The following is a 25,187-nucleotide window of genomic DNA, read 5'->3' on the forward strand; positions in this document are numbered from 1 at the left end:
CCTCCCCAACCTTAACCCAGGGGCCCCCTCTCGCCCCACCATCACCCCCGGGGCCCCCTCTCCCCCCCGCCATCACCCAGGGGCCCCCTCCTGCCCCACCATCACCCCAGGGCCAATCCCGCACTCGTCACCCAAGCTAACCAATCACATCACACCCCAAAAAATAAGCACCCAGGGTACCCCCATGCCACCCCCGCCTCCAGCTCTGTATTGCCCAGGATGGATGTGCCTGCAGGGGGGGAGGGGGGGGCACAAACAGAGATCGGAAATAGCCCTGTTGGTTTTCAGAATCCCATGGAGCACTGCTTTGAACAGCTGTCCTGGTGTAAGCAAACAGCAGCCCCCCCCCAAGCCCCGCCCAGCTGGAATACCTCGCTTTTCATACTGCGTAATCCCAGAAACCACTGCTGTCAGGAGCCATCAGGCAACGGGCCAACATCATGCCTGCCCCCCCCCCCCCCCCGCCCCCCACCCCACCCCCCACCGCCACAATGAGGGAGCTGGCTTCAGAGGGGATGGCTACTCCCCCCACCCTCCGCTTCACAACATAAAGAGTTGCGCTGACTTGGTTGGGATGAGGGGAGAAATGGGGAGGGTGTGGTTGTAGGTCGCACAGTGCCAAAACGTGTGTGTGTGATAGGTGCAGTGCTCATAGAAACAGCAAGATTTAATCTACAGTTTAATCTACAGTGGCTCTGTAGATTAGAGTAAACATGCCGCTCTTGGGCTTCTTCACACACTCCAGCGTAAAAAACACAGAAATACACATGACTAACATGCTAGCTAACGTAGCAGAGCAGTGTTCATTGCTAACACACTTGCTAACGCATAGAAGAGCAGTGCTCATTGCTAACACGTGAGCTAACATAGCTGTGCTAACTGCTAACACACTAGCTACTGCGGTGGTCAGTGCCCTTTTGACGGAAACGGCCGCATCTCTGTGTTCAATGTAGCAGACCATTCTGTGCTCTCCACTATGCAGCAGTACTGGGGGAAGGAACATCTATCTGGAGGCTGAAATTCTCAGCGCTCTGGACAAAATCACACGCACAAGCAGACATTCCTGTTAGCATCGCGTTTTACTACAGTATGGACACACCAGACCTGTCACCACAGTGCCAACCCCCCCCCCCCCCATGCCCCCACCCCAAAAACCCAGTGTGTAACCCTTCCAGCCGCGTGCTGAGGAGTCACTTCAGAAACGGACGGACGTTTCCCTCCCTCCCTCGAGCGCTTCTCACCTGCAGCGGTCACCTGGGACCTCAGACGGAGGCGGTCCACAGACGACACCACCCCGCCGAAATCCCGCGGGAGGCTGGGCAACATTCCGCCAGAGAGCGCGAGCGGGACTGGGAATGCCCGGAATGCTCGGGAATACAGGGTGCTGGTCCCGGTGTGTACACACACACACACACACACTCTCACGCACACACACACACACAGACACAGACACACAAACAAACACAGACACACATATACACACTCACACTCACACACACACACACACACACAAACACACACACTCTCTCTCTCTCACGCACGCGCACACACACACACACACACACACACACACACACACACACACACACACACACACACACACACAGCTTGGGGCATTACACCGTAATTGCCACACTATAACACTGCCTGTCGCCCAGACAGCGTTTCAGGACACATCTATCCCGAACACAGAACACAGAAAAACAACATTGTTTCTCAGAGGTAATTTGTAAGAAGAAAGCCAAAATTGTGGAGAGAAGTACAGCTGTAGCACTAATGAAACATCATATTCTCCTTACTTCAGCTCGGGGATACATTAGCCACTCAGGCACTCACTCAGACGCACACTGAGTTAACTGGGAAGCCACAAATTATTTGAAAGGTTTAAAATGAAACGTTCACAAAAAACATTAACCAGAACTAAAATAGTGGTAGAACCTGTCATATACAGTTTCAATAATTTCATGATGCACATGGCTCTAAAATTAAAATTCATGAAAATATTTTATTCTTGTAATTTTGGGGGGGGGGGGGGGGGAAGAGGGCAAAAGTCGTCAATTTGACTAGCACTCAGACCTTTGACCAAATGAGAAACAAACATTTATTAGTGGTTTTACTAGTTTTATTTTTTGAATATAAAATTGCAGGAGTGAACTGTAAAATCAGAGTCAAGCATGCGTCAGAGTTACAGATCCATTACATCCATATATTTAAACAGCAGGGTGTACGAGCTAAATGAGCTAATTAAACCAATAATATCTAGTTCTCCTACTGCCAAACAGTTTCTGGGAGTTAATCCCCAAAGAGACTTCACCCCAGTAAGAAACAATAACAGATCACAGGAGATGTAAAAGGACAGTAATACAATTTCTCTGTACTTGGTCCATTTCATATGATTGTCTGAAAAGCAACGTATTACTCTGATGACTACGATTTAAACAAACAAAGCTGATCACATTGTTTGGCAAAACACTTTTTGCCACCTGGAGGAAAAGCTTACATTAGTGAACAATAGCTGTTCATGAAAATCAAAGGCATTTTAATGACTTAATTGGAAATAAACGTGGAATGACATAAGTAAGATGATTAATCTTTCCAGAGAAACCCCAGAGACTGGGATTAATATTTCAGTATTTTGCAGGCGTTAAACTTGTGTATATTAAAAGCAGATTTTCAGGCCAATATTCGGTGAAACAGACCGCACTGAATCTCTCCGTTTCCCAAGCTGTTCATTGGCCACTCGCCTGCATGGGAGTTTCCCTGAGTTCAGATCTTCTGTGGTGGGATCCTGAAGGCACAGCTGGGCTTAGTTTTTGGGGCAGTCTCTTTCTTTAAATTCGTAGCGGCTAAACTCCTTTGTTCCAATAGAGTATTTTTTTTTATCCACAGCACAAAACGATCATTGGTTCACAGTGGTGACCTTATGATGCAGCCACAGTGCCCCCTCCAGGACTGGAGTTAAACCTGCAGACGCTACTGCCCTCCAGGACTGGAGTTAAACCTGCAGACACTGCTGCCCTCCAGGACTGGAGTTAAACCTGCAGGCACTGCTGCCCTCCAGGACTGGAGTTAAACCTGCAGGCACTGCTGCCCTCCAGGACTGGAGTTAAACCTGCTGTGCTGGGGAGGAGGCTAGCTGGTTGTTCAGTGCTCACTGTCCTCCTTCCTTCTCCTTTAACAGATGTGAGACTTCAGCTCAGGCAGCTGCCTCAGTCCCTGCTCTGCCCAGGAGACATAACCCAGGCCCCCACGCCCCCTCCGCCCGTGCGCACCCCCCCCCTCCCCCCAGAGGTGAGCTCACACGGCTGTTTACTCAAAGCTGAAACAAACGTTCGGCTGTTTAGCTTTTACTTCCCTGCCCTTTTGAAATGTTTCCCCATTTTGGAGAGATACGCGCTGACATTCCATCATTCATTACATTTTTTGGAGGGAACTCAAGATAAATTAGAACGTGATAATCCCCACAGAAAGAGTCTCTCGGAAAGACGGCTTGCTCAACACCCTCAGCATGTGGCTCTTTGATCTAAACAGCATTAGTAACCAACAAAAACATTTCAGGAATAAAAACAAGGATTCAGGGAAAACGTGGCTGGTCGACAAGTAGGCGTGGCAACGGGGGGCGAGGGCGGGGGAGACATCTTAAAATCAGCGTGCTGGAATGTTCCCAAGACCAAACTAATGACAGGTCCAGGGACAGGGGGCTAATGTTGGGGTTCTGGGGCAGCGCATACCTCAGGATGATAACAGACAGCACTGGAGACGCACAGCACAGTTATACACCCTAACGGGACTGTGTGTATGACAGCAGGTACACACTAACAGGGACTGTATGAGCTGTGTATGACTGCAGTTACGCACTAACGGGGACTGTGTGTATGACAGCAGGTACACTAACAGGGACTGTATGAGCTGTGTATGACTGCAGGTACACACTAACAGGGACTGTGTGTAAGACTGCAGGTACACTAACAGGGACTGTATGAGCTGTGTATGACTGCAGTTACACACTAACGGGGACTGTGTGTATGACAGCAGGTATACTCACGGGGACTGTGTGTATGACAGCAGGTACACTAATGGGGACTGTGTGTATGACTGCAGGTACACTAATGGGGACTGTGTGTATGACTGCAGGTACACTAATGGGGACTGTGTGTATGACTACAGGTACACTAATGGGGACTGTGTGTATGACTGCAGGTACACTAATGGGGACTGTGTGTATGACTGCAGGTACACTAATGGGGACTGTGTGTATGACTGCAGGTACACTAATGGGGACTGTGTGAGCTGTGTCTGGCTTCAAGGGAGCTGAGCTCTCCCTGTCATTCACACACGTAGGCCGCATAACATGAAGAAGCCACATACCATTTGACCAATAGCCATAAAACAAAAAGGTAAAAAATATATAAAGCAAAAATACCATTTATATATTATACATATATGCATGACTAAATGCACCTGCATTTATGGAGGTAGATAGCGTAGTCTCAGAGGTGAAGACTGATAGACGTGTTTGTGCTTTGGAAGAAGAGAATGCTGGGTACACGTGTGGTCACTGTGCTTATTAAGGCGGTGGTGTATGTGCGTGAGAGTGTGTGTGCGTGTGTGCGTGTGTGCATGTGTGCATGTGTGTGTGGGCATGCGTGCGCATGTGTGTGTGTGTGTGTGGGCATGTGTGTGTGTGTGTGTGTGTGTGTGTGTGTGTGTGTGTGTGTGTGAGGGTGGTCAGGGTGGAGGGAGATCAGTTTTTCCTGCTGCTCCTCCCATCTCGGGCAGGGGAGGCGGCTGGCTGGCGTTCCCTTGGTTACACCTGAGTCACACGTGTGAGCGCACTCGCCATGGCATGGGGGGGGGGGGGGGGCTACACGAAGATTAGAGAGTGCATCGGGCAATGGCAGTTCTCCGTGGACGACTCTCGAACCCAGGACCCGTGGCAGCCAGGCACTGACGCTGCCGTCCAGAACGTCCTGTAATGCAAAGGGGGAGGGGCTTAGTACAAACAGGGCGGGGCTTAGTGCAAACAGGGCGGGGCCAGTCAACAGCCAAGACCGCAGTAAATTCCACTCCTGTGGCCACTAAAAATATGCAGGGCGGGGCAGGGCAGGGGTGCGGGTGATAGCAGGTGGGGCGGGGCGGAGCAGGGGTGCGGGTGATAGCAGGCAGGGTGGGGGTAACAGTGGGCGGGGCGGGGGTGACAGCAGGTGGGGCAGAGCAGGGGTGATAGCAGGCAGGGCGGGGGTAACAGCGGGCGGGGCGGGGCGGAGCAGGGCGGGGGTAACAGCGGGCAGGGCGGGGCGGGGCAGGGCAGGGCAGGGCGGGGCGGGGCAGGGGTACCGTGTGGCCTCCAGCCCGTCTCCCCCGCAGCGCTGTTTGCTGTCCATGGCGTCGCTCTGGCACTCTGCGCAGACGGATCTCTCCCTCACCAGCTGGGCGCTCCACACCTGCAGCCTGCAGGGGGCGCTGGCCTGCTTCACCCGCAGCTGCACACAGTAACTGGGGAGAGGAAGGAGGCCCACAGCAACTTCAACACACAGCCAATAAAAACTCAGCCAATTAGCACACAGGCAATCAGTACATAGCCAATCAACACACAGCCAATCAGCACACAGCCAATCAACACACAGAAAATCAGCACATAGCCAATCAACACACAGCCAATCAGCACACAGCCAATCAACACACAGAAAATCAGCACACAGCCAATCAGCACATAGCCACTCAGCACACAGCAAATCAACACACAGTGAATCGCAAAAACTTTGTCCAGCACAATGCAAATATTCTAATAGCCATTGTGAAAATCTCAACAAACTTCCCTTTTGTTTATACTCTGAGGTGCGTGTTTTCCCAGTGAAGGTAGGGTGTGTGATCTCCCTGGGCTACTCATTAACTGTGGCTGGGGCCTGTTAGCTTTAATCACGGCTGTTTCTCTGGCTCTAATTGCAGGTTTCATGCCAGTAAAAGCCAGCGCTGCTTCAGAGGTATTCCTCAGTGACAACACTCAAGGGGCTGTGCATTCTTCCACACCCACTGCGGACCGTCCACACACAGAGGACAGGGTTCTAAAGCCTATGGAACCCAACACCAAGAGCCACTGCGGACTGTCCACACACAGAGAACAGGGTTCTCAAACCCACAGAACCCAACACCAAGAGCCACTGCTTATTCAAATGTAAACTCACTTAGTGAAACATGGAATTTAAATGTTTTTGAACAGATGTCAAAACAACATCATGTGCACTGTATCTGATGAATAAATATTGATTATGTATAGTATGTTCATGCTTTTTCACAGTCACAGTCAGTGGTGGTGTACGGGACAGCAGTGGGGGTTCTTTTCACCACTACAAACAGTCCCAATGCAACACAGACAACTGTGTCCCTTTACTCCGAAATGACAAAGACCATTTCCAAATAAAAGTGTTGAGTTACAAACATGGAATTATCATTTTATTTTATTTGGTCAGTGAAATGGAAAACAGATTTTCATCTGGCACCTACATTTCATTTCATTACAATCGTTTGGCAGAGTCTCCGATCGCGAGCCACTCAGGACAGAAGTCTGGGAACATAAACGTCTCCACGTGAGCGATACTGAAAGCACTGCATGTCAGATTAAGAAATCAGAGCAGGACATGCTGAATCAATTAGAGCCAATTTTCCAGTTTTTTTCCTTTAGCCTGAGCCATTCTTAGTAAAGCAGGAAAGAGGGCATGATTTGGGATGAAGATAAAAACACAGAGAGGTTTAATGAGGTAAAATGGCTCCGTGTATCTGAAGCGTGCAGCTCTACAGTCCCACAGTCAGCCAGGTGCCCCGGTGCAGTCACCGGCACACAAACGGACTCTTTAGGCACCAGCAATAAAACCTTTACTACTTTAAACACATCTACTTTTACCACATTTATACGGAAGCAAATTCTTTACTCACTAAGGGTTGTTTTGCTCAGTTACTTGTTTCGTTGGAAATAGTTACTGGCATGTAAAGTGTTTCAGATGTGTTTTTGGTACCGGACCGGGTGTGACTGGGCCTCCATGGAGACAGAAGTATGTAAACAGCTGATTCAGACCAGTGCTGTGTCTGATCTCACAGACGGGGAGAAGGTCGCACACAGGACTGCAGCACTGGCCCCTTCCCCAGCGGTGCACTGGCACAGACCCCCCACCCCCGCCCTCCCCCCCGCCAGCCAAAACACACAGCCAGCCAGATGAGCGTCCCGCCACAGATGTGAGGCTTCAGATATGCGGACCGGGCCAGAACTCCGGGCCAGGACCCCGTGTCCCGCTGCGGAGGACATGGTGTTCTGTTCGTCAGTCTGAAGGAGGTCTTCCCCCCTTTAGGAGATATCGCTGGAAACACATCAGTGGGAAAGCGGGCTGTGAGAACCGGATGAGCTGGCCTGCTGCACAGCTCCTCAGGCACAGAGGAGTGCTCTGCCTGCAGGGGGGGGGCGGGGGGGGGGCGGCACGTTGGATCAAACGGCCCGTTTCAGAGCTGGGGTCTGAGCACAGGTGCGTGAAGCTCCACTGGAGCCCCAGCCGAGCGAATTTAGGACAGAATCAAAGGAGCAACAGACGCGGGAGGACCCACACCCTCCCCCCCCCCACTCTTACAGGATCGCCGTCGGCAACAGCTGCTGGTCCACCGGCGCTTAACTCAACACTCCCGCTGTGGGACTGCTCAGCGGCCATTTTACACTCTCAGCAGCTGATCGCCATGGCGACTGTCTCCTAGCAGCCCGCTGTGGTGGCAGACGGATGGGCATGACTGGCGCCAGCCCGCTGGCGGGGCAGCCAGAGCTCTCACCTCACTTAAAGATGTTTGGGGTCTGAGCCCAGCCCGTCAGCGTCACTGGCATGAGCGGCTGTAACTGTGTAAACATGTCGATTAGCACAGCTAGCCACCAGAGCGCCTGTACAGAGAAGGAGAGTTGGTATGCTGCATGAACAGCCAACTGCGTATTAAACTTTACCAGAATATTATTCGTTGATTGAGTAACCAACCCTAGTTCTAGGCACAAGGCCAGCGTTTGTAGTTTTCGCGACCGGGACCGGGCCGATGTTGTGTTTTTGGGGAGATGCGTTCCACTAATTAGCGAGCATTTCTGGGATGTTAATCTCGACAGGCCAAGTTTGCGATCGCTGGAATGCCCCTGTTTCAGCCAGCCAGGTTTCAACAATAAATTAATTCATACTCGGTTATCAGAATGACTTCACATCCGGAGAAATGAAGGCCATCAGACCAGTAATGATCCCTGAGACAGAATAACAAACAAACTCTACAATTCCAGCCCTCAAAGCCAAGAGCAGCCCCCCCCACCCCCCGCTGCCCCCCCTCTGCTTCCCCCCAGTCTGTTTCTACACCTCTGCATTCCTGTTTCACCCATCTGACCTTCCCATTTCCCATTACAGAGCATTCTGATAGACATCTGGATGAAAAAAAAAAAAAAATTTATGATGAAAATTTATGACACTGGCGTGAGAAAATTCAGCACCAAGAGAACTGTAAGACTTCCAAGATTCCATTTAAACTTCACAGAAAATGACCAAACGCTCATTTCAAATCTCTTTTTCACACGCGGGAGAGGAGCAGAGCCGTCGCGGAGAAGGCCGCTTCCACCATCGCCCTGTAATTACAGCTAAGTGCTGTCATCAATAACCAAGCCCCTGCTGTGACAGCCAGAGCGCACTCCTGAGTGCGCGCTCTGAAGTATAAAGGATGTTTTCTTTTCCCTCTCCGAAATGCCTGCGTTTCCTGGGGGTCGTTTTAAGCGCGACGCACTTTATAGTTGTTAGCCGGGCTCAAAGCACAAAGCCAGCGGAGCGGAGCTCACATCTGCGCAGAGCCAAACTAACATTAGCATTGCAGCGCTCAGCGGAGAGCGCGCTGCCTTTAATGCATCCAGCCCCCCGCGGAAGGCCACAATAAACAAGAGGTGAAACCTTCAATCAAACATCAGAAAAACAGAGGCTTTGATTGTGGGACTGCAGGTTTGAACACATCACAGAGAGACAAAGGCAGCCTGTGCTCAACACAAACACTCCGGTCATCCTAAGCACAGGACTTCTACTCTTAATACATCCGCCTCACCACCTTACTATCACTGACTCCCCACACGCTCCACTCTGCAAGCTTTCTGTGCTCCTCTCTCTATACAAACAGGAGGTTCAGGTCGAGAAAGCGCAGCTGAACCTCCACTGAACCTCCACTGAAGCTCTACTACACCTGGCCGAGGACCTCGATCAGTTTACAGGTGGAGTGAGACAGCGGAACGTTCCAGCACAAGCAGACAGACAGAACCTGACGGAACTTTCGATGGTAAGAACAGTGAGGGGAGCAGTCAGTCACACTTTGAGCTACCGGTCACACGTTGATCTGTCATTGGCAGGTTCCAGAACATTCTGAGGTCAGGATGGAGGCTGGTTAAGGCTGAGGGGAACAGGAAACGCACGGGTTGGGTGCCGTGAAGAAGGAACAGCCTGCATGCGGAATAGAGCGCGGCTCTTCAGACTGACTGCAGTGTGTTTTCCCCCCTCACACCCAACACACCCGGCAGCTGTAGCGCTGCACTGGCTAACCCCAGGTCTTAACTCAATGAAGCTTCTGGACCAGTTGATTGTGTCTTCCACAGGAAGAGAAGCGAAGTGCTGTTTTCACAAAAGGCCTGCTGTGGAAAGGGGGGGGGGGGGTGGAGGAATGCTGATTGGTAATTTGAGTTTGGATACGGTGTAGGATTTCTGATTTACAGCTTTTTTACCTGGTCTTACTTTTTAATTAAAATGTACCTGTTGGAGCAGAGCTTAACTTCATTCCTGGAAAAGAGGCTTCTTTGGTGGCCTGCTCCCCCTGCACCCCACCCCACCCCAAAACACAGGATGACAAACACTTTTCTTTTTTTCATAAAACATCCAAAAAAAAATCTCCATCACCAGACCTACTCCATGTCCCAGCATTTATACTGCACAAGGGCAATGAATGGGCATCCGTCACCCCACCAGCAAACCAGCCGAGCCCTGAAATACAGTCCCGTCCAACGAGCACACGCTTTTAACAGGCACACGCTGCACTCACACATCACCCAGCTGCTGAGCACTAAGCTCCTGCAGAGAGAGGAGCACAGCCAGCCGCTAGCCAGCCGCTAGCCAGCCGCTCGCGAACGTCACACTCAGTCAAAACAAGAAAACAGCGTTAATCTGTCCCAGCGCTCAGACTGGACACGGTCTGTCTGAACCTCTGCCTCAGGTCCAGCTCTCCGGCCCAAACAGCCACAATCAGAGAGAGATCTGCAGCTCACATCAGTCACAGTGCCTGTGGTGCATTGTGGGCCAGCGGAACAGGAGCAGGGTTCCTTTAGCGAGGGCTAGCGTGTGAATAAGGACACAAACACACAGGCCTCCTGCACTCAGAACAACACGCAAGGCATCGCCGTGCGGCCCAGGTAATCTACACCTGCTTTTCATTCGCTTCTGATTAAGAACCAGAGCTTAATGGAAGCATCCACCAACAACAGTGGAGACCTAAACTGATGAGCTCGCTTCATCTCAATTTCTTGAGAGTTCAAGTTAAATTCTTAACAATATAAACAACATTGTGACATAAGATTATTCATAAATCAAGAAAATTGCATTTGGAGATTTCTCAAGTTTTTTTTTTTTTTTAGACAAAGGTCAGATATTCCCCTCTGGTGGTTTTATGTAAGCACTTCACTGATGAATGTTAAAAAGATGCTAGGCCAGATATGTCTGTTTATGAATTTATGAATTGTTGTTGTACATTTGGTACCCAGCATGGTGCAGACGTCCTATCCCACCCTAATTTGGAATGTCCAACCGCAGCCGCGTACACACACATTCCCCAAGGCCTGTTCAGGAGCGTGTAGAGTTCAGAGTGTGGGCGGGGTTTCTAAGGTGAGTGGGTGGGGTTTAGAAGGTGAGTGGGCGGGGTTTAGAAGAGCTCCGCCTCTGCAAGTCTGACCTGGGCGTCTCCTCCTTCATCAGCATGTGCGGCCGTCTCCAGGGGTCCTTAAAGTTCCTCTTGAAGGAATCGGGCAGGATTTTGGCCACCTCTGGAGGAGAGAGCAGCCCTTCATCAAACACCAGCATGAGGGCTTCAACCTATCCCCCCCCCCCCCCCCCAAAATGGTGGTATATAAAGGCGGACAGTGGAGGTGTTATATAAAGGGTGGTGTTGCTGTATAAAGAAAGGGGAGGGTGGTGTTATATGAAGGGTGGAGGTGTTATATAGAGTGTGGAGGTGTTATATAAAGGGTGGAGGTGTATATAGAGGGTGGAGGTGTTATATAGAGGGTGGAGGTGTTATATAAAGGGTGGAGGTGTTATATAGAGGGTGGAGGTGTTATATAGAGGGTGGAGGTGTTATATAAAGGGTGGAGGTGTTATGTAGAGGGTGGAGGTGTTATATAGAGGGTGGAGGTGTTATATAAAGGGTGGAGGTGTTATGTAGAGGGTGGAGGTGTTATATAGAGGGTGGAGGTGTTATATAGAGGGTGGAGGTGTTATATAGAGAGTGGAGGTGTTATATAGAGGGTGGAGGTGTTATATAAAGGGTGGAGGTGTTATATAGAGGGTGGAGGTGTTATATAGAGGGTGGAGGTGTTATATAAAGGGTGGAGGTGTTATATAGAGGGTGGAGGTGTTATATAAAGGGTGGAGGTGTTATATAGAGGGTGGAGGTGTTATATAGAGGGTGGAGGTGTTATATAAAGGGTGGAGGTGTTATATAAAGGGTGGAGGTGTTATATAGAGGGTGGAGGTGTTATATAGAGGGTGGAGGTGTTATGTAGAGGGTGGAGGTGTTATATAGAGGGTGGAGGTGTTATATAGAGGGTGGAGGTGTTATATAGAGGGTGGAGGTGTTATATAGAGGGTGGAGGTGTTATATAGAGGGTGGAGGTGTTACCTTTGGCGGAGCTGCAGGTGGGGCTCTGGCCGAAGCAGCCTCGGCGCTGTTTCAGGTCTGGGCAGGGCGCCCCTCCATTCCTGGGGGGCACGGTGACCTGGCGGCTCCTCTCCTTACTGCCCGCCCCACAGGGGGCGCTGCACTGGCTCCACCCCCCCCACCGACCCACCACACAGTCGATGGCTGCTGGGGGAGAGAGAGCACGGGGGTGAGAGCACTGGGGGGAGATCAGGAGAGGCGCCACAAAAACCAGCTTATCTGGGATCAGTCTCACCTGTCAGCTCCTACTGAATGAGGTTAGGACACGGCCAGGAGACACCTGACCCCAGATCCACACACCTGCTCTGAGATGCTTCTGAGTACAGGTGAGGTTAATAAACTATGACACCTCGATGTCTGAAAGATGGAAAACCTAAAATACTGAATTTAGTGTGCAGTCCTATTGGGAAGAGCTCCATGCCCATAAAGTCTGGTATTCTGGTCAAACTCCATCTTGGCTGCAGCAGAGGACAAGTCTCTTAGAAACATTCTTTAAAAGCGAGGGAGGGCTGTTCTCTCTCAGGAGAGCTGTCAGTCTCTGTTACTCCTGCACTGAGCAGCAGACTGGCTGTAATAAGCCAGCCGACCCCCACCCCCCCACACACACACACAGCCAACATCAACCCACCCCCCCACCCCCCCACACACACACACAGCCAACATCAACCCACCCCCCCACCCCCCCACACACACACACAGCCAACATCAACCCACCCCCCCCCCCACACACACAGAGCCAACATCAACCCACACCCCCACCCCCCCACACAGCCAACATCAACCCCGCCCCCCCACACACACACATCCAACATCAACCCACCCCCCCACCCCCCCACCCCCCCCACACACACACAGCCAACATCAACCCACCCCCCCCACACACACACAGCCAACATTAACCCACCCCCTCCACCCCCGCACATTAGGAGGAAGGATGCTCCGATTACTCATCTTCCTCCCACGCAACACCTACTCATCTGGAACATCCCTGATTTTGAGACAACATTCATTAAACCAGTGGGTTTTAAGGACAGAAAACCAAGAGCTCCAATAAGCAGGTCAGTTTTAGGCAAGATGTTCAACCTGCAAAGATGATCCTTTCCTGTCTTTTATTTTCAAAACCTTCATTACAGCAGGATGTCCATGCAGCTGCAGAACACAATGCCTAGTTAGATTTTCTTTCATTCGGTTAATTTAGGTTTCATCCACTAAACACAAAAAATACCTTCAGTAACCCGTTAACAATGGACCTCAGTGAACAGTAATCACTGAGCAAGCTGTGAAAATGTAATATTTGTGATTCATTAACCACATTGTGCTTTACTGGCTGGCCACTGAATGCCGAAAACGTAAGCAGCAGACATCACCTCCCCCATTTACTGGGAAACGAGGGTAATCAGATATTCAGCCAATAGGCTTCAGCCACACCCTGCTTCTGTTGTTAAAGCTAGTTAACAGGGTGACATCACTTTCTTTCACAAAAAAGTACAAATTCTGAAAAAAAAAAAAAGTGGCTGAACCTCTTGTAGACGACTGCCACTGCGGAGAAAGTCTTGCAGAGATTACATTCAGGCCAAATAATATTCTTTATGTAGGGGAGTTACAAATACAAACAGACCCACTTTCTGAACTTTTGACTGCCTTTCTTATAAACTCCTTCCTCACTTTGCTAGCGCTGCTTGCTACGTGGCTCATGTCTTCCCTCCACCCGTCCCTGTCGGCTCCACGCTCTCGTCAGGAGAGCGGACCGACTCTACCCTCACAGGCACAGGAAGGAAGGCGGCAACACGCTGATTATCTCCCACCAAAACCGCTCATTAATCGCGGGGTCCCAGCTGCCAACAAAGAGGGGGGGGGGGGGGGGGGCGCATTAATCCCAATAATACAGCTGTGCTCGCAGATTGTGTTTGGCAGTGGACACGCACGCAGGCGCCCCAGATTAACGTGCGGAAGCCGTCCTGTGTGGGGTTTTCGGCCACCTGTGGGGACCCTTAAGCCCCCCCCCCCCCCCCCCAAACCCCCCAGCGCTCTGCAGCTCGTCTGAAGAGGCTGAGCGAGCCCTCGTCTCTCAGGGCTGTGTGAAGGGCCAATCACAGAGCCCGGCCGCTGAGTCCGCTGCCTACAGGACACCCAGAGCTGTAATTACAGCGTCATGGCAACAGCGCCATGGCAACCACGGCTCAGCCCACACGGGCACTGCGCCGGAGAAACATCTGTACTGGGGGGGGGGCGGGGGGAGGGGGGGAAGCACGTAAGACTTCTTCAATTTTTACAGGCACAGATGACCCATGAAAAAGCTCTAAAATGATTAATACACTTCAACACTCGGCAAAGATGGAAATCCTCCTTTGAAAGGAGCTTTTCTGCACACCTGATCCGAGACGCATCGATTCGAGCCGCCTCACACAGGCAGCTCAGTAACCATCGAGGCCCCGACGGCAGTTTGGTCACAGATAAGTATGACAGAGTGACCATGAGACCGTCCCAATACCAGCAGGCCCTGTCATTCTGTACGACCAGGCCCTGTCCGTCCGTCTGTCAGATGCAGTGGCAGACCGAGCACGCTGTAGCCATCAATGCACCTGACAGGGACGTCCTAAGCCTTCAGCACACCTGCGCCAGGTGTACACCCAGACCTGCCTGCGTCACGCTGACATCACAGCCAAGAGCTGTTCGGTCTGTAAAGCGGACACAATGATACACAAGCCAATACAGAGTTTGAACTGGGACACAAAATATAAGGTTCATGTTTGAAGTTGACTTTTGTGAAGAAGAGGCCTGCGTCATTACATTTATAGAAACATTACCTTGGGAAAGCAAATCTGGAACAGCACATGCTGACTGGTGCCAAATGACTCACAGCCTGGATATCAGTGTCCTTGTTCAAAGGCGAGAGTCTTCCAGGAAAAGACTCCCTGTTTGTTGTCCAGCCAGCTGTGCGCTAAGCAGCGACAGGCACACCCATTTTTAACGGTAAAGTTCTGAGGCCATGAAGCGTCTGAGTTTCGGGGGGAGTTAGCCGCTTCCGCGCGGCGTTCCGATGCTTCTCAGCGGCCGCGCGGCGTTCCGATCCTTCTCAGCGGCCGCGCGGCGTTCCGATCCTTTTCCCATTCCCAGGGTCCCGCTCATCCGTCCCGTGACGCGGGAACACAAAGCCACTCTGGAATTTCCAAATTCCTGCAGATTAGTTCTGCAGATCTGCGGGCTGGAGGGGGGGGGGGGCGACTGAGCCCGGGTTCCAGCAGGTTCCCCACGCAGCGCAGCCAGCGCTGTGAAACTCCGCCCATCTGAGCCCACAGGGACCGGCTCTCACCTGCACACGAACCCTAACCGTCCTGTGCATCGGGCTCCATCTTAAGAGCACAAGCACAGGGACGCTCTGATCTGATTGGTCAGCCTGGCAGGGCGGCACACCGAGGCCGTCTCAGTCGCGTAACTAAACGAGCCTTCTCTGCGTCGCCTTTAGTCAGCGTTCCAGTTCCTCACCCCGTAGGCCCCGAGGTCAGAGGTCAACCCTGACAAGGGTCACAAGGTAATTAGCTTTGATGGTCTTCACTCCCCCACCACAGAACCCCCCCCCCCCCCATATGAAGAGCCAAACGGGCGCAGCCTTCATTAAGCAACAGACAGACAGCCAAGAGTCACGCAGAGAAAGAACACAGAGGTTTACAGTCATCAGTTTTATGATTTTTTAAAAATTCTAATTTAAATAAAACGGACGACTGCTCAGAAATCCATCAATAACAATAACAAAAAATTTATTTTTTTACATTCATTTTTAGATATGGTTCTCAATGTTTCTTTATCAAAACATTGATCCTTATTCCTGCTGAGTACTGCTCTGGACATGGCTAATCGTGCAGCACCGGCAGGGTCAGGGGTAGGAGCTGAAACGGGGGCACAGCTCACAGGGACGAGAAACAGACGCCACTTTCTCAGGCTCACTGTCCTCCCCAGCAAAATGAGCGGTCTGCACACACAGAGGAGCTAATGGAGCCCCCCCCCCCACACTCCCCCCCTCCCGTGCCCCCCCCCCCCCCCGCGCGCTGTTCTCAGCAGATACACAGCGCACTTCATCATCGCGCTGAGGAGGATGAGGAGGATGATGCATTCCTAAACTGGCAGAGGGGCTGACCGAGCACCTCAGACTTTCACAGCGCGGCTGACTGACCCCAGATTAACCTCACTTACTCAAGTCCGTGTTTGAGCCACCCAAACCCTGGGAAACTGCACCGAACCGCACCCCCGCTGGGCTCCAGTCCTGGACTGCAGCACCCCCGCTGAGCTCCAGTCCTGGACTGCAGCACCCACGCTGAGCTCCAGTCCAGGACTGCAGCACCCCTGCTGAGCTCCAGTCCTGGACTGCAGCACCCCCGCTGAGCTCCAGTCCTGGACAGCAGCACCCCCGCTGGGCTCCAGTCCTGGACTGCAGCACCCCCGCCCCCCGCTGAGCTCCAGTCCTGGACTGCAGCACCCCCGCTGAGCTCCAGTCCTGGACTGCAGCACCCCCGCTGAGCTCCAGTCCTGGACTGCAGCACCCCACCCGAGCTCCAGTCCTGGACTGCAGCACCCCCGCTGGGCTCCAGTCCTGGACAGCAGCACCTCAGAGGAGCACCCTTCCTGCCAGGTTTAATCCCGATTCATAAATCCAAGCTGTGTTTCTCAAACTCTGCATCTTCTCAGGGTTTAATGAGGGGCGGAGTTCAGAAGCGCTGGCCGTTTGGAGAGGGGCGTCCCGCTGCAGGCCTGTTCTGTAGCAGCGCCGCAGCCCCGCCCATTTCCCATGACCCCACCGAACCTCTCCAGGGTCCCACGAGCTCGCCTCGGCTCACCACGGCCCACGAGCGAAACTCGTAAACGTCCCGCATTCTTCTGGCTTTAGCACAGAATCTAGCGCTTCGCACAGAATCCCCGTCTCACATATCTTCACTAAACAGTGAAATGAGTCGAGGGATTTACTCTTCAGCTTCCAGGTCAGTTATTAACCGAAACAGCCAGCAGGCCTGATGAACAGCAAACGTTTAAGGACCCTGCAAACAGCACTTCCATCTACGGCCTAAAAGTCCCATGGGGAACCGGGCAGAGCAAAGTGTTGCTGTAATTTTGAATCTTCAGACTAAACCCTGTCCTGCTTCAGACTGGGGAAACACTGAAGACAAAACATAAAATAAAAAAATGCACGACCTTGTTTAACAAGGATAATTTACATTTCCAGTTTCTTCATGAAAACGTTGTTCATAAACAGGAATAACCTTCAAGGAACAAGGTCCAGAGTCGACATTCTTTACCGTTTATTCAGAGAACGCACAGAACTGCCTGAAAGAGCCTCCACAAGGCTTGGTGTAAAAACCACTAATCTCTCCAATCTCCCACAAATACAGAAATACATGGAAATTATTGCCCAACTCACCCTATCTTTCTCTCGCTGTGTTTCTTTTGGCGGGCAGCGTGGTCTACTGACATGCTTTTTAAACATATAAATAAAGAATGTGTTCAACGAGCATAACAGTGACTTTCATCCAAGTCTCAGCCCCACCTAGTCTGGCCTGGAACAGCACAGATGGCAGAAGATTACTGCCGAATCACACATAATTGGAAGCAGACTTGGTTACATGGAGAATAGGTAAGTGTGCGCGTATTAAAGGTTAAAAAGGTACAAGGACGTCATGTCTCAGTAATGTTTTGCGTTTTTGCGAACAGTCCAGAAATCCACCTCAGTTTATTTCACGCTGCACCTGCTAAACGTGAGATCATGTGAACTCCAAGTGCACCTAAACAAGGGGATTGGTGGAGAAGAAGTTGAAATGCTCCGTCGCCCATGGTGGACGTTTTTCTGTGACTATCTTTGGTGCCGGTCCAGGTCAGGCTGCCCATAACCGCCTCTGATTCCCTTATATAGAGCTGTGTGGCCTGGCACTGGAAACAGGGGAAACATTAGTAGGGTGAGCTCACGGACTCTTAAAGCCAGCCAGTGCTTTCTTCTCCCAAACAAATCCGTTACCTCATTAACAGAAAGCCCACGGCTTTAGTTTCATTTTCTAAGCCTTTCCCATGGATACAGAAACAGTGTACAACTACCTTTATGTATGTAGTGTTCCAGTTTTCATCCTACAGCACTGTAAAATATTTATTCATTTGATTGGTTCATAGCCTTTAGCAGCTACACCAGCCTGTACCACTCTCTGGTCAGACTGCTGAAGCTAAGCAGAGAGGGGTTCTGTTACTATGGGGCCACGTAGCAAAACTATATCGCTGCTGGAAGTGATGTGGGTGGGCCAGTAGGGGGCACTCCTCCCTCTGGACAAAATGGAAAAAACAGAAGCCTAACTTCCCAGCAAGTGATGGTGGCACAGTACTATAGAAGATACTGTACTTTAGTAGACATGTTAAAATGTAGTTCTGACTGTTATGGTACTAAGAGTAGGGGTGTTACTGTAACTCCAGTGTCCTGCTCAAACTGCCACAAAACAAACTCTACACCCAGCTGCCTAATCACTCCACACTGCCAAAAAAATTAGAACAGCACTGCAGTCAAAACTATGAATGCATTAACACAAGAAACAAAGACCCCAGTCACTTAAAATGAGTAATACAGACTCAGTGGAGAGATAAACACCTCCATCACTTCATCCTGTTTTCCTTCTTCTCCATTGAGCTCATCCTCTACTGCCAGATACTATCTGCATGAATCCCTTCTCCAATTGCACCATTTTTCCATTTTTTTCCCCCACTTCTCAGAAGTGGGATGAGTCGCCAGCCAAAATTCACTTTAATTCTGTGGCGTTTCTGATCCCTTGAGTGTTGTGTATAATAAGTCTCATATGATTTGTCATCTGATATTAAAATCCCATTTGGTCAAATTTTATATTCTTATCATATTGTCTGCTATAGTTTTGTAATCACATGCCATTGTAATTATAATTTCAACATGAAAATATTCCAGCACTCCACAAAACCAGAATGGTGACTAACTACTCAAAACATATCACTTGTTTTGACAGAGCTGTACACACGAACATAAGAATCTGAAAGTTTTAAGTTCCTAATCTAATAGGCGCACATTGTGCAAACATTCTCCACGCGCTTATAGAACAATGAGTGTATGAAATGAATCATGCGTGTGTGCATGCGTGCGTGTGTGCGCGCGTGTGTGTGTGTGCGTGTATGTGTGTGTGTGTGTGTGTGTGCGTGTGTGCGTGCGTGTGTGTGTGCGTGTTACAGTAAGCCAGTGAAATGCGCTCGTTCCGTATAACTCTGTGTCTTGTGGGAGGAGGCCGACAGCGAGCTGCAGAACTTCACTCGGTCAGTTTATGGCGAATCTGAACAGCCGCTCAGTGATGAGAGGGAGGAGCCGAGCGTCCCATACGAGCGGCGTTTGGTCTGCAGGTCACCAGCTGAACAGCGCTGATACAAGCCCACGGCTCAGAGCCTGTGGGACAGCCGGAGTAGAACCCTATCTCACCCCAGAGCCCGCCGGACAGCCCAAAAAGCAGACCCCTATCTCACTGCAGTGTGTATCTAAGCGCTCCCATTCGCCCAACTGCATGATGTCATTCAGGTCTTAAAGCACCAGGACCTCACTGATCTGCTGCTGTCCGTCACGTAAGAGAACACGGTGGGAGGAGCCACGGTGGGAGGAGCTACCCCCCCTCCCCCTCCCCACTTTCAGGGGCCCATAACTCCTCAGTCTGGCAAAACTGCCCCCCCCCCCCACTGAGAGAAAAGTCTCCATTTTAACTAAATACCAGTCATACTGCATTCAGAACTGTAAATGCAAATGGAATGTCATGTAAATTACACCTGCTTAATTTGTTGTCGTCATAGTTACAGAAGAATGAGACCGACCCACCAGGGGAAGGGGTAGGAGGGGGAGTGTATAGCCCCGCCCCCAAGGTTTTTGTTTTTTGGTGCATGACCACCCTGAGTACTCTGAGGGGGGGGGGGGGGGGGCGGGTATGTAGTCAGCCATGGCAATTTAAATCAGCAAGACAAATGTGTTTACGGCAATCTCAACCGTAAAACAGCAGCCAACTTAACGAGCGGGATAATTTACAGAAATTAGTTCAACTTCCTGGACAGGGTAGAGTTCAGGGCGTGGGGTCGCCATGCCAACCTTAAGGACAATTAATCAATACTGAGAAGGAGGGGGATTGGAATAAACTCACGGAAAAACAAAACAGAAACAAACACCACAGTCTTCCTTAGATGTATTCATTTAAAACAGGGTTACAGTACAAAACACAAAACCAAAGCAAAACTCAGGTGAAATACTGCCGATTCACTTCCAGCCTCAAACGGCCTCGTCCAGCAGGCAGCTGTGTTGCTTGTGTGTGTTTAATCCTCATAATGACACCACAGGAAGCACCACACTGAGCTTACACTGCTGAAAGCAACTCTTATAGCCCTGCTATACCACAACAAGCCAGAACACACCTTCCATCCTGTTCCATAGCCTCCGCACACAGGTCAAACACAGAAGCACCTACACAAAACACCTGAACACTACACAATACACCTACACAAAACACCTGAACACTACACAAAACACCTACACACTTACACGAAACACCTGAACACTACACACAACACCTACACAAAAAACTGACACACCAACACACCTACACAAAACACAGAAGCACCTACACAAAACACCAAGAACCAAACACCTAAACACCCAAGTGTCAGAAACATGTCAATCAAAACAGAAATAAAAGCACATTCAGAGACATACAGCTTGCTTTTAAATGTCTATATTTCATTGAACTTTGACCCCTCCTTCCCTTGAAGCTCATCTTTGATGTTCTTGTGAGCGGTCTGCGGTCTCTGAACACAAAGATTTGCACCCTTGCCTCAAATATGTTGTGTATGTCTAACTGCCGCCCCGCCACCTCATTGATAACTATCCGTCCTTCGGACCAAGCAAATAACAAGTAAACTCCACTAAAATGTTGGGGAAACTTTGGGAAGACAGTTTCGCTTAGAGATCGCCACAACTTCTTCATAATGTTCTACACAATTTTACACGATGGTGTTTTGAACAACTTGTGCGTTTTTAGAAGAATCTATGTTGCCCTGGTAAGTTAACTGGAAATAAGCGAGAGGACTGTTAAAGCAGGTGGCGTATTTCATAAACATAACGCACACTGTGGAAAAACAGCTCTAACGCTCCCCAGTCAGTTCAACTGCCTCGACTGAGACTCTAAGCAGTCGGTCTCAACAGAAAATACAATATCATCGTTGCAAAGTGACATTTCCTCATTTGATTTAGAAAAATATTAACATTTAGGCTTACATCCCAGTGTACAGTTCGAAGTAGCTACCGCGTGCCAGATTTTGTCTGAGAACAATACCAGCGTTGCATTCTCACTGGTTCTCTCAAGCAGCCTACCAAAACTACTATTTAAAATGTATAACGTAGACAAAATATGAAACTAGGTAGCATTTATACATAATAGGTGTAGGCTGTACGATGTGGTTTTAGTCAACAAATACACACCTAATTTCTGGAACACACCTGTCCATAGAAAAACGTATTTGCCAAATGACGTGGTTAAATCATAATATTTACGGATTAAACATAGTAAAGTATTGCGATGATAATAACCAATAGCTGAAGAAGAGAGACAACTCACCGGATATTTGACAAACACGTTGGTAGTCTTCACAACAGTCCCCGGTTTTCTGGCAATATGTGTCGCAGTAGCAAACAGTTTTTCGTCGGGAAAATTCGTGGCATTCATTGTTTCGTCCAGTGCAACAGTTTGGGTTTTCCCTCTCGGCACAGCCGGCTTCTGCCTGTAGAAAAAATATCCCCGGAAGAAACGCAAAAACTCCGCCGAGAAGCAGCCCGCGGCATCCCAAAGCGTGCCCGCGTGCTCCCATGTTGCAAATTCTATGGGAAGAAACCTGCGCGTGTTTGGTAGCACACGAACTACCTCCGTGGGGTTTATCGGAAACCTTTATATTTAAAACAACTTATTTTTTAAACAAAGGAGAATGAATTAATGCATTCAGTCCGAACTGAATGACACTGTTTTTTTAGAGGAAGTAATTCATCAATTAAAGCAGTCTTTTAATTTGCTTTATTGGCAGCTGCTATAGGCTACAATTCACCAAAATGCGAGTAGACCGATCTTTTGTCTTCATACATAAAGAAAAGGTAAGCTAATATATGTTGCTGATATAACACACTAGCCTAATTAGTCTTCGTGCACATCATCTTCGGCAGTCAGCCTACTTTATTTGTCTGACACCGACTAAAGCCATGGTTTCTGAGTAGCCTACACGTTTTCCTCTACACGTTTCTGTTGCCCAGGGGTCGAAGTGAACCCCGCCCTTCTGAAAAGACATTGGAGTGTAATTTTAATAGACCATCCCTTGTATTCTGGAGGCCTTTGATTTTTGTTGTCCTGGGGAGTAGCAAAGTTCCAAACATTACAATCGATCAACGGTTTATTTTGCTTCGTTAGTCATGCAGCCTGTGACAGTAGGCTATAACGGCTGGCAATACGAAATATCGCACAACTAATAATCCAACTAGACGCAGGCCCCTATTGATATCGAGTATAAACATTTCGCTTTCCACTCTTAATTTAATCGGTTTTTAAAAAATAGGCTAATTTATAAATAGGTCTTGGCCTCGGTATTTAAACGTATAGGGAAGAAAAACATGATCAAAACACATTATCTCCGCAATGTACAATTTTAAATTCAAACCAGTTCACTGGGCTACGGTCTGGGCCCTAAGGTCCCGATAACACTGAAGGTATTTAACAATGTCAAACTCCAAATAGGAAGGGCGAATTAAGACCAGTAAAATAACTCCGGGGAGTCTTTAAAATTTTATAAAGAAACAGAACAAAAACTCATCTCGGAGCCATTGTTTTTTTCTTTCTTTTTATAAAGAGTTGTTCGCCGCAATAATAAAAAAATAAATAAAACAGTTCAAAGGCGTAGTCAAAGATGTTCGTTGGCACGAAAACAGAAGCGTCCCTCCCTCGGTTCTCTGGCGGGAAGAAACTGAGCTGTCCACTGAAAGAAGCGCGAGCGCACAGAACACAGCCGCTCTGGAACAATACCAAAACTTTCCCCCTCATCGAGCTTTAGTGATGTGGCCCACTCATACGGTCTATGGGCCCACTACAGCCAGGTCAGTCCGTGATGTAGGGCAGTGTAAAAATTTTTAGAAATGAAAATATCACATCCTTGTCGAACTGCGATCATGAAAGGCTATTATTTAACGGAATGATTTTAGACAGTGCAGTTGTTCTGGGATCAAATCCTTTAATCACAATAAAGTGCAGGTGTTGTGGAATTAGACTACATACCATAAACGTTAAAGCCAATCTGTACATCCTGTTGGTTTATCATTGCCTGAGATCGTAGTGCCAAAAGCAGCACTGTTGCGATGACTTGATGTGGATCATGAGGTCAGGAGTCAAGGGTCACTCCAGCGTTTATAAGCAACGCAAGTTAGGAGGACCTCTCTCACATCAGTCTGTAAACCAGGTCTGGCTCATATTACTGTAAGGTTATGAGCAGCCTGGCCAGGCTCATAGTGCTGTAAGGTTGTGAGCAGGCTGGTCAGGCTCATAGTGCTGTAAGGTTATGAGCAGCCTGGTCAGGCTCATATTACTGTAAGGTTATGAGCAGCCTGGCCAGGCTCATAGTGCTGTAAGGTTATGAGCAGCCTGGTCAGGCTCATAGTGCTGTAGGGTTATGAGCAGCCTGGTCAGGCTCATAGTGCTGTAAGGTTATGAGCAGCCTGGTCAGGCTCATAGTGCCGTAAGGTTATGAGCAGGCTGGTCAGGCTCATAGTGCTGTAAGGTTATGAGCAGCCTGGTCAGGCTCATAGTGCTGTAAGGTTATGAGCAGCCTGGTCAGGCTCATAGTGCCGTAAGGTTATGAGCAGCCTGGTCAGGCTCATAGTGCTGTAAGGTTATGAGCAGCCTGGTCAGGCTCATAGTGCTGTAAGGTTATGAGCAGCCTGGTCAGGCTCATAGTGCCGTAAGGTTATGAGCAGCCTGGTCAGGCTCATAGTGCTGTAAGGTTATGAGCAGCCTGGTCAGGCTCATAGTGCCGTAAGGTTATGAGCAGCCTGGTCAGGCTCATAGTGCTGTAAGGTTATGAGCAGCCTGGTCAGGCTCATAGTGCCGTAAGGTTATGAGCAGCCTGGTCAGGCTCATAGTGCTGTAAGGTTATGAGCAGCCTGGTCAGGCTCATAGTGCCGTAAGGTTATGAGCAGGCTGGTCAGGCTCATAGTGCTGTAAGGTTATGAGCAGCCTGGTCAGGCTCATAGTGCTGTAAGGTTATGAGCAGCCTGGTCAGGCTCATAGTGCCGTAAGGTTATGAGCAGCCTGGTCAGGCTCATAGTGCTGTAAGGTTATGAGCAGCCTGGTCAGGCTCATAGTGCCGTAAGGTTATGAGCAGCCTGGTCAGGCTCATAGTGCTGTAAGGTTATGAGCAGCCTGGTCAGGCTCATAGTGCCGTAAGGTTATGAGCAGCCTGGTCAGGCTCATAGTGCTGTAAGGTTATGAACAGCCTGGTCAGGCTCATAGTGCTGTATGGTTATGAGCAGCCTGGTCAGGCTCATAGTGCTGTAAGGTTATGAGCAGCCTGGTCAGGCTCATAGTGCTGTAAGGTTATGAGCAGCCTGGTCAGGCTCATAGTGCTGTAAGGTTATGAGCAGCCTGGTCAGGCTCATAGTGCTGTAAGGTTATGAGCAGTAGTGTGTACTGGCCCAACAGTTCCTGCCCCAAGCAGGTAGACAGTGGGGGAGGGGGGCAGACGGGATTTGGCCTGGCCTGGGGGGGGGGGGTACACAAAGCCCCTTTGTACAGCAGGAAGAAAGAGGCCTGTCCGTCAGCATGCAGTCACTCCATGTGTCAGAGTACAGCCAGCCCAGGACCCTGGCACAATCCAGACCCCCACAGCCCCCCCCCCCCCAGGCCTCTATCAGGCCTTTCCCCAGCGGGCGGGACCAAAGGCCGGGCCGGGCGTGAAGGGGAGGAATGTTCCGGCACGTCCGCCCGGCCGGCGCACATCAAGGGCCTGACAGGGAGCGGGCAGGAGCGCTGCGATTGGCTGTCCGGCCGCATTCCAAGCCCCTCCCCCTCCCCTCTGTTCTTACCTCAGCAACACTGATCTACAGTCTGTTATTCTGATATCGGTCCAATCACATTTCCCCCAGTCGGCCCTGAGGGCGTGTAAAGCACTGAGAGCAGTGC

At 50.0% G+C, this 25,187-nt stretch overlaps 1 protein-coding gene across 2 annotated transcripts; it reads right to left on the reverse strand.

Moving 5' to 3' along the window:
* Positions 1-4,685: 4,685 nt before the first annotated feature.
* On the reverse strand, positions 4,686-22,300 carry si:dkey-178e17.3 (somatomedin-B and thrombospondin type-1 domain-containing protein). Of its 2 annotated transcripts, none has more exons than XM_035380483.1 (5): positions 21,594-22,300; positions 11,923-12,108; positions 10,978-11,068; positions 5,338-5,496; positions 4,686-4,970 (listed from the first exon to the last, which is right to left on the reverse strand). In XM_035380483.1, the coding sequence occupies exons 1-5, from the start codon at positions 21,841-21,843 to the stop codon at positions 4,865-4,867; spliced, it is 792 nt and encodes a 263-aa protein (XP_035236374.1). In that variant the 5' UTR covers positions 21,844-22,300; the 3' UTR covers positions 4,686-4,864. The 2 variants fall into 2 exon arrangements, with proteins under 2 accessions (XP_035236374.1, XP_035236375.1); XM_035380484.1 differs by having other exon boundaries at positions 11,923-12,105; positions 21,594-22,297.
* Positions 22,301-25,187: the final 2,887 nt, after the last annotated feature.

This window comes from Anguilla anguilla, chromosome 10, assembly GCF_013347855.1.
Source record: "Anguilla anguilla isolate fAngAng1 chromosome 10, fAngAng1.pri, whole genome shotgun sequence".
In the NCBI taxonomy this organism is placed as follows: Eukaryota; Metazoa; Chordata; class Actinopteri; order Anguilliformes; family Anguillidae; genus Anguilla; species Anguilla anguilla.

What these genes read in the sequence shown, in the direction of transcription:
- si:dkey-178e17.3 (XM_035380483.1), bottom strand. Translation starts at nt 21,843, where the DNA reads ATGGGAGCACGCGGGCACGCTTTGGGATGCCGCGGGCTGCTTCTCGGC. An exon ending in CACCTGCAGCTCCGCCAAAG is followed by an intron (nt 11,069 to 11,922) that starts GTAACACCTCCA and finishes TCTCTCCTCCAG; the next exon opens with AGGTGGCCAAAATCCTGCCC. An exon ending in GACGGGCTGGAGGCCACACG is followed by an intron (nt 4,971 to 5,337) that starts GTACCCCTGCCC and finishes TTTGCATTACAG; the next exon opens with GACGTTCTGGACGGCAGCGT.